The sequence below is a fragment of the Seriola lalandi genome, unplaced genomic scaffold (assembly GCF_002814215.2).
Source record: "Seriola lalandi dorsalis isolate HSWRI2012SDOR001 ecotype SW California unplaced genomic scaffold, Sedor1 jcf7180002054945, whole genome shotgun sequence".
Lineage (NCBI taxonomy): Eukaryota > Metazoa > Chordata > Actinopteri > Carangiformes > Carangidae > Seriola > Seriola lalandi.
Genome location: NW_019525496.1, coordinates 1400073 through 1409765, shown reverse-complemented (window position 1 = coordinate 1409765; position 9693 = coordinate 1400073). Strand labels below are relative to the sequence as shown.

The window sequence follows — 9693 nt, the reverse complement described above, 5'->3', positions numbered from 1 at the left end:
GACCCCTTTGGCATCACTGTCGGAGGAGAGAGCGATGGGCTCCGGGGCTGTGGATTCGTCCCAGTGGCTTTCGGTGAAGGAGGAAACAATTTTCCTCCACGACGGACTCATTCGGGTCACAGATCTGGCCGAACTGCCCAGTGAAATTGGAGTGTCGGAGCAGGGGGACACCGAGCAGGAGGTGGGTGAAAACCATCTCGGACACACACACACTCACACACATACACACAAAGGTTTATATACAGAAACACACGCACATTACTATGATCATGATGTCTTTTTTTGTCTTTTAATGTAAAAATATGTTTTCACTGTCTGCTGTAACACACCCTCAGTGATAACGGTAGCGCTAACGTTTGCAAGTTTCCTGCCCTGCTTGTTATTGACCAACAATTTCAATTAACGGTCACCTCATATCCGGGCACTTCCTTCAAAATAGAAGTCAAAATAAATCATGCCACTCAATCGGCTACAATAGAATGACAAACGCAGAATTGTGTAATGTTAAATGTCTAAAAGTTTATATGGTCAAACACTGTTTCAGTTAATGGCACGTTCAAGTGATGCTATGTGTAATTTTAAATTAATTATAGTATTCAAATAACTCGATTCGAATATGAGGTGGCGCATACACTTGCATGCTATCCCTCTACCTCAGGTGTCAAGTTGCACTCCTTCAACTTTATTAGCAGTGCCAGGGCAGCAGTTTCTCCATGCAGGCGACTCCTCAAATTGCATCAAACTGTAAACATTCCTTTGGGTGCTCAAGTAGAAGTGTGGAGACCAGTATTTTGTGTAACTAAATAAAGGCTTGTGTAGCTATTAATCCACAGATGAGTGATAACTGAAGATGACTTGGCTCCTGTGGTTTATGAGCTGTGGAACTGCAGGGACACCACTTAATGTCAAATGTTTTACAATCATTGTCAAATGTAGAACACTCAGCTAATAGCTGCCATCTCTCATGACCTGTATTTTCTTCTCTAAACTCAAAAAAGCAACGTTTTATCTAGTGCTGCTGAGTGTATAACACTAGGTATAAACTGTACATGGCGTGTATGGGGTCACGTATACAGTATCTTAAAATAGTTGTATAGCCAGCCATTTTCCCATATTTACTGTTATATTTATCAAGAAGCCCCTAATTTAGACTTTGCGAGCCCAAATTAAAGTTTTGTGCGTGACAGAGGTTATTTTAACTTCAGTGTTCAGGTTTAATGTACATAATGTGCATTTAATGTTTTTTGTCTGGGATACAGGCCTTTTATTTTGAAGGCAACATCTCGAACCCGGAAGTATCTAAATAGTTAAGTTGTGGATACTTTACACTAATGCTGATAGAAACTTCAAGCTATCAATTTATATTAACATCCTCTATATTTCCTTGCGCTGCCGTGTAAAAATAAAATAAAAATAAAGCCAGTGGTATCCATTAGTCTGTAGAGTTAATTTGTCGCAGTACTTATGTCACATGTTCATGAGCTGGTGTCTAATGTCTGGTCGGTGGTAGATGACGATGAATGTTGGACTGTGACTCACAGTGATGTTTAACTACGTTAACTAATTTAGCCATAATATTGGTAGTGCCTTTATCTAATTGTTGCTATTAACATTGACATTTTAACCAATTTTTATGAAATATCATGTATAGCTAATCCAACTTGCTGTGAATTGAGTCTCATGTATTTAACTATAACTTTATATGAGTTCACAGCTGCAATCAGTTGTTCCCATTTCAGGATTTTTACCTGATGACATTTTATAGGAAAAAAAACACTTAATTTGTTAATAAAAAGTTTTTGCATCTGTTGAATTTTAACAAAAGCGGAAGCTTGCAAATATTACGCTTAGATGCACAGACATAAATGTGCACCATATTTCAAAAACATTTTTATTTGGTCCACATATAGCAAACTAAATAAAAACGTTCAAAATAAATTGGGGTTCAGCTTAAAATTCATTAATTAATGTTAATGTGCTAATATTCCAATACATAGGTTTGTTTAAGAGTGTGTTATAACAGTGGTCAACCTCAGCTATATGATGAGAAGTGGCATGTTGGCACAGTTCCATATTTCATAGTGGAGAATTTTTTTTTTTTTACACAGGAGCTATGCTGAGAGTGGTGTAAGGCTTTTGTGCTCATCAACAGACACTGTCTGCTTGATTTAGTTTTTACAATGTACAGTGTGGTGCATTCAGCTTTGTGTACTACAACATAACCTTATTTGTTCTAACCTCTCCACCAACTATCTAACTGGTCCTATAAATTACCAGTTTGTTAGCTGCCTTTCTTCACAATACCACATTATATTTGCTACGAGTATTATATTGGTACCAGAAAAACAGCAGCTGCAGATGGCTCCTTTACTGTTCAGCCATCAGCCACATGCTGTTTATTATGGCTGATGTAAGTACATATGTTCTATCGGCAGCTCTGACAGATGACAAACCATTAGTTCATTAATGAATGTGAATGAGCAGGTTTGAACTTGAACCCTCTCCCTTTGTTTTGTCAGTTTGTTAAGCTCAACAGCAAAGCTGCAGTGACCAGACACAGCTTCTGAAATTGTGTTTTTTGTTTAAGCTGCATTAGAACAAGAAGAAACACTGTGGACATGCTGGTGAAGGCACAATAACTGACAGCTGGTCTTTTAACTTGGGGAAGTGCACAAGATATTGTTAAGCGCACCACTGTGTAGTTTAGCAGCATGTGTGAATTGAAGGCTGTTTTATGCTCTTACACTAATCTTTGCCCTGGAACCCTTTTAAGAATTGTAACAGCGCCAACCACAGTGACCTAAAACAAGGTGCACAACATTGTTGTGACAAACAGACATTTTATATAATCAAATTCTGCAACTTTTGTATATATCATGAATTTGGGGCATATAGTATTGAATGTAAAGTATGGTTACATTATCCGCATTTTAATTAAAGCTTTTTAGAAATGGGGAGGTGCAAATAGAAGTAAAGCAGCCGTGTCTGTTGGTGTCAACCCTCCAGCGTCTGGCAGGTAGTAGCTCATACCAAAACATAGCCCCCCCCCCAAAAAAAAAAAAATCCTTGCACCATTTGTTGTTAGTCCTCAGTCTGTCTTCTTATTCCAGGTTATATTCTGATATTCTACATCTCTGTGTCCAGCGTTAAGACTGACTGGGTCATTCAGTGCCGTTTTCGTAGGTGTTGTGATGCTGACTATTTTTATCCACTTGCAGCAGTGTTTTGCAGAGCAAGGTGGAGAAGGCCCAGCATCCAGTTAAAGAGTGTTACTGTAACATTAGTAGCGTTTCTGAAATTGAATCAATACAAATTGTGCCTGCTAAATGGTATAATGGATTTTTTTTCTAGCCCATGGTCTGTGGGCCACAGAGTGTAATCAATATCTGAAATACTGCCTAAGTGCACATGAGGCACATTGTTTCACTTGTGATAAGCTATCCCAAATATGCTATCTCTGACCATTATTTCATAGTCCACAGAACTGTAGACACAAGGGTTAATACTGTGAAAATGATTCATAGTTAGACTGAAGAAACACTCTAAGCTCTACTGATAAATCACAGGCCTGTTAAATGATTTGCTTGTTTGTAAAATAAAATCTTAGCTGCATATTAGCCAACAGTGTAATACACCTTGTGCACAAATTGGCTGTTTTAGACTCTTCTGAAGGTAGACCAATCTTACCCTTTGCTTAGTTTAAACATTTTTTTTTTTTTTTTTTGTATCATCATGCTGGTTAAGCACATACACTACAGATAAAGTCAAATGTTCTGTGAAATTATTCTCAGCTGAAACTTTGGATTCAGGTAAAGTAGAACACAGAGATATCTCTCACAACCCTAAATTCAAATCCATGTCAGTGTCATTTAAATTCTCTACCACTTTGCTCTTCTTCTTTAGTTGAATTCATATTTTTCCTTTGACATGCAAAATTAAATTTGTCTGCAGACAAATTGTCACAGTTATAACTCCTGTTAACGTAATTTTTTTATCTTTTCCTCTTTTCTTTCTTACCCTCCACCCCTGTCCGTCACTCCAGATTCTAACATTTGAGACAAAGAACCCGGTAGAGCTAGCCGAGCGTCTGCGTGCTGTCTGTGGGAATCAGAGCAATGCATATGCTCGCCTGCTGGAGTACCGGCTCAATGCTCTGCGTGGCCTTTGGGGGGCGCAGCGGCAGCTGGCCCTGGAGGAGCAACAGGAGCGAGAGGGTACTGGAGGGGCTGATGAGGAGACCTTGGCCTTGCTCAAAAGACAAGGTCTGCTCCAGCAACCCGAGCAGGCGCCCTTCACCTCCCGTGTTGGTTTGCTGCTGGTCTTCCCCCTTTTGCAGTCCCAGACCCGCAGTGACCCGGCGCTCTGCGGTGTCACAGCAGAGGTACTGCTGGCTTGCCTCCGGGACTGCCAGCCGCTCAGCCTCAGCAAAGAGCCCGCTGACTGCCTCAATGGCCTGGAAGGGCTGCTCTGCTCCTGGCTGGAAGATGGTACCCAGGAGTCAGGCCAACTACAGGGGCAAGCTCAGATGCAGATTCTCCACACACACAGACAGAGGGAAAACGCTGCTGCTGCACTCGTGGCCCTTGCCTGTGCTAGGTGAGGCCTTACATTCTTTCCTCATCGTCCCTCTGTTGGCTGTTGTAGGCAGTGTACTGAACCAATAAAGGGTTATTATAGTAGCCAGACATTAACTGAAGACCCATTGTTACTTTTTAAGTATCAGGAACTCATTGAGAAGTAAAAGCAGTCCAAATGATATGTGATTACATCACTAAACATCATTAAGTCGGTTATTCCTTGCAGCCAAAATAAGCATATAACAAACAAACTGATTAATTTATGTCTTCTCTCTCTTCGTTGTGCATGCAACATGAATGATCATGCCTGACTTATGGCTCAAAACCATCCATAACACACTGTAGCAGTCTCGTTTGGATTACACTATTCCTTACTATTACCGCCCTGCATATTCTCATCTTAAATTTGTGATTATAAACAGACAGAGTTTGCTGTAGTCTGAACTGTTGTAGCTTCAGCCACAGCTTGTGAAATAGGGCAGCAGCAGAGGGCCCTTGAGGAGAGACAGACCTCACACACAGTGTGTCTATGTATAGGAAGGGGTGACAATGTTTTCCTTGTCTTTGGCTTACATGCAAAAAAAAAAAAAAACCCAACAATAGCAAAATAAGTCAAACTTACAAGTCTGATGTAATTGTTTTGATATTTCTTGTATTCGTCACCTAGCCCACAGAAGAGCAGAATGTGCTTGGATTTTTTGTGCCTGAACTCTGGCTTCTGCTGGTGACAACTGATCTTGACTTGTCAAAACCAGAACTCTCCACTCTTTGTTTAGCCTCTGTTGAGGCAGAGAGCTCTTTGTTGTGGGGAACTATCCAGCTCTGGTGCCTTTTCACCAATGGTGGAGGCTAATTAAAGAGCTATCAGCTTTACTCCCCCTCACCTCTGGTGGGGTCGTTTAGCAGATTTGCTATGTGAGACTGTATTGCCATGTGCTTTGATATTGGCTGTTGATAGGATGTTTACATAGTAAGGTGTAGAGGGGGGCACTGACACAAGGATGACAAATTTTTTCCTATGGAACATTTAAACACTGAAGCAAACATACATCCCTGAATAGCACATGGCAGTGTTTCTCTGGCTGGCCCCAGTCTTGCAGTAGAATTGTCAAAATGCACATTTGATAGTATTTGATATGATTGATGGTAAAAAGATGTTATCACTGTAGGCATTGCAATCAATATCACCATGTTGTTATCTATCCTTTCTTTTTGTTTTGATGTCCTGTTCAGGCTGTTTTCCAAAGCTAAAGAGACGAACCAGAATAGCACTCAAGTAGCCCTCCGTTGATCGTCTCCCAGAATATAGAATTACTTGATAGTTAAGTCTTGGATGAAAAGAAGCAGTAAATGAATACTGCACAAACTTAAGTAGGTTGCTCATTACACCCTGCAGAGAGTGGCATTGTAGAATAATCGCTTGTGTTCTAATGGAAAAGATCCTTTTATTCAGATTCAAAAAAGATTATTTTAATAGTATTTTAATTCCCATCACATTACATCGGATAGCCTCTATAATTCAAGCTGAGTATTATTCCACTCACAGTTCCAGAAATACTTAACAATGAGCTTTCACATGTGTTTCATGCTGAGGCCCTCTGACTAATCTGCCAAACTATTTTCCAGGGGATCTCTGAAGACCTTCATCCACACAGTTCACCTGCTGCAGAAGCAAACCGATCTGGGCCAGCTCCCTGTGTCAGATGTCCTGTACAGGTGAGGGCATTACTTTGCTTCATCTGAAAGGTAATTATTAGTGAGTTTCCCAACTTGTAACCGCTCTGTATCTCTCCTGCTTCAGACTTTTGCTCTTGGAAGGAGGCCCAGGCTCTCCATCCTGCCTTCTGGGGGGCAAACACAGTGTGTCCTGGGGTTTTGAGGACATGCTACCCACACCTGATAATTCTGCTGGAGGAGCAGAGAGTAAAGGTACAACATCCTCCTAAAAATGTTTGTGTAATAAGCCTCCAGAGCACATGGAGCACATTCTCTCATGTAAGGCTCATTTGGCCTAAATTTATTGTATTTTACTGTGAAGACATTTGGGCTTAAGATGAAACTAAAGACTGGATTTGTGACTGCGAGAGTTTTAGGGGATAGAGGAGAGGAGAGTGATGTTTCATTCTCCACCAATCGATCAGCTGACCTTGTGTGTGGTGGAAACTGATCAGGGTGTATATCCATGTAAAGCAAGTTGCATATTTGCTCATATTTTAAGATAATCTGATACTACATCAGTATTGAGTCTTTTTACCCAGATCTCTGAAGGCATATCCAAAGAGTAAACAAAGCAAAGAGATTCCTCCACCTTGTTTAGCATCCTAATTCTTCTGCCTGGTTTCATCCACTCCTCTGTTGATACCTCCCCCTACTTTTCATCTCAGTTGTCCATCATATGTCTATCATTAACCTCCAACTGAATTTATTTATTTATTTATTTTGGTGCATGTGTCTTGCAGACACTGACCTGGGGCGCTGTCTAGCCACAGACGGGCTCTATCTGTATACCACTAACTCCTCTGGGAGAGGACTCAGCAAGCTGGGCTCTGGTTTACATGGGACACTGAGGTAATGTGACACTCTTTCCCGCCTGCCTTTCTTTGTCTGCAGCATTCAGAGAACAGCAAGAGACAGAGACAGAATGAGAGAGTGAAACACTAAAAATATCCCTTATCACTTACCCATCCCAAGGCAAAAAATATGCTACATTATTTCCTGGACATTTTTAAACCAATATCTGCAGGACACAGTCACATCCTCCCCAACTGTCTTTGATTGAGGTGTGATGTGTGCTCTGCATCTTAATTCCATGCTATGGTAGCAAATTGCCCAATTTGCAAGCAGCTTCCTTCCACACTGTTTTTAGAATTCAAAGAGTTCAGAGTTCATTTTCACACTTTCAGAATAGCTTGAGGCAAAGATACATGTGTCAGATCTAGGCTTGTGATTTTTATGCTAGAAGTATCTCTGTTTTGTTGATTACATCTGAGAAAAAGTCACAAAACATCTCTGTAGGGAAAATGAATTCTAATACAGTGAGAACCACCGTAAATAACCTGTAGGAACTAGCACAATCAGCCATAGTCATGGCAGGCAATGGACTAGATTTCTAAACTATAATAGATTTGAAGTAGTTCACCACAGCTTTTCTTAGAGGACACACTGTCAATATATTGTCATAGTCAGCATTCAGTTGGGTAAACAAGATGTTTAAGTCTGTTGAAAGTATTTTAAATACTGCAGAGAACTGTTGACATAATGCATCAGCAGATTATCACCATGTAGATAATGTATACATATTGCTGTTTTTTCTGTTTGGAGATAATTATTTGTTTAAATACTGGCATATTTTACATCAACCTCTGGTGTCTCACATGGGTCTTTGACAAATTATGTCAAGCAGAAAAATAAAGCATTCAATTAATCCAGTGAAATGAATGCTCTGTGTTTGTGTAGGGGTTTCGTGTACTGTCGAAATGAAGAGTTGGAGCCCGGCTGGGTGGTGTTCAGCAGCGGTCGCCTCCTCCACCGTCCCTCCTCCTTTGATGCCAAGCCTCATCAGCTGTGCCAGGTCATTGACCCCTTCACCCTCCAGGTACTGTTGTTATTATTATTCCACTATTGTTTTTATTTGATGTTGTACCATTGAGTGTATTTGGCATCGTGAATCTTTCCACATCCTGCATAAAATTATAGTTATATTTGTCATTTCAGTTCAGATTTATTGTTGCATAATAGCATAATAAAAGTGACTTAGTCATACAAACCATGCTCACGTTTGGGCAGCATGTCTTTCCAATGAGGATTCAATAAAGAAACAAAAGGTGAAGAGTTAGGGGGGAATTGTGATGATACATACATGAATTCAGAATTATCCAACCAGCTCTTAAAAATTCAGTTAATGTGCACGGCCATAGCCAGGATTAATGTTCACTGTGTCATTTTCAGGTGTGCCAGATTGTGCCCATGCCAGCCCATCACTTCCCTGTGGGCAGCAGCATGACCACGCTGCACCTCTGCTCAGACGGAACCTACCTATACTGGGTCTGGTCCCCAGCCAGTCTCAACGAGAAGACGCAGAAAGGCCACTCTGTTTTCATGGATGTCTTTCACTTGTCTGTGAGTACTACAGAATATCCCCTGCGATACACAATAGATTCAGCTGTATTTAGTATGCTTATGTCTGTTTTCCATATTTGATGTTTTTCTCTCCCCTGTCCATGGTGCAGACACAGACAGGATTGTGCGTCGCAGACATCTTGCAGGAGAGGGTTATTCTTACTCGCAAGGAAGGCGAATCTTCCAAGTGCTTGAATGAACTTCTCTTGAGTCGAATGTCACGCTTCCGGGCCTCCCATTCTGCCACATTGGCTGCTCTCACAGGCTCTGCAATTACCAACACAGTCAAAGAGGAACAGTCTGGTAATTCATCAGCAAAATGCTTTAATGTGCAAATCCTATGGATCATATATGTGATTTTCTATATCTCACTGGTGACACTTTTCTGTTTGACTCTTTTGAAGCTGTCAACACTAGCTGTGGACTCCCTCTTAAGACTCTGAGAAAGACCCCAATGTATGTGTGTGGAACCTATCTAGTGATGCTGGTCTCACCTCCTGGTGTATCCGGGAGCTCTGCCACACGCTCCTTATTTGGAGGTACCAGCAGCCTGTCGTCTCTCAAAAGTAAGAGCACACACATACAGTGCTAAATCCTCACTCTGTTTACTTTTTTGTCATAATGTCTGACAGTTATTTTCTTTGGAAAAGTCCAAAAATGTCATGTTTAGGTTTTACGTTTGGTTGAGACTTGAAGGCCTAAGGATGAATGATAATTACACCTATATTACATTACATTTGAAAACATCACTCTTAAATATAGACAATAACAAACATTTTTGTTGTCTTTCTTGTCTTGTCTTATGATCAGTTTTAGCCTCCAGCCTGGTCTTTAACCTGGCTGATGGTCAGTTCAGCAGCCGCGCAGACCTCATTGATGCTCCTGGCAGTTCTCTAGGCAGGGGAGCCCAGGTGGCAGGGCTTGGTGAGCTCAACTTTTGTCACATTGCACTGGTATATTTTGAACTTGCAGAAGATAGTCACACAGTGCGTGGCCA

At 41.0% G+C, this 9693-nt stretch overlaps 1 protein-coding gene across 1 annotated transcript in view; it reads left to right on the top strand.

Annotated features, from left to right (window-relative positions):
• The window catches only part of LOC111644892 (putative E3 ubiquitin-protein ligase HECTD4), a 36864-nt gene continuing 27171 nt past the window's right edge, over nucleotides 1-9693 (top strand). The window contains 10 exon segments of the mRNA XM_023393856.2: nucleotides 1-181; nucleotides 4043-4596; nucleotides 6204-6293; nucleotides 6379-6506; nucleotides 7037-7145; nucleotides 8034-8172; nucleotides 8526-8696; nucleotides 8807-8999; nucleotides 9101-9262; nucleotides 9507-9620. Of these exon segments, the coding sequence (XP_023249624.1) occupies nucleotides 35-181; nucleotides 4043-4596; nucleotides 6204-6293; nucleotides 6379-6506; nucleotides 7037-7145; nucleotides 8034-8172; nucleotides 8526-8696; nucleotides 8807-8999; nucleotides 9101-9262; nucleotides 9507-9620 (1807 nt within the window). The 5' untranslated portion in view covers nucleotides 1-34.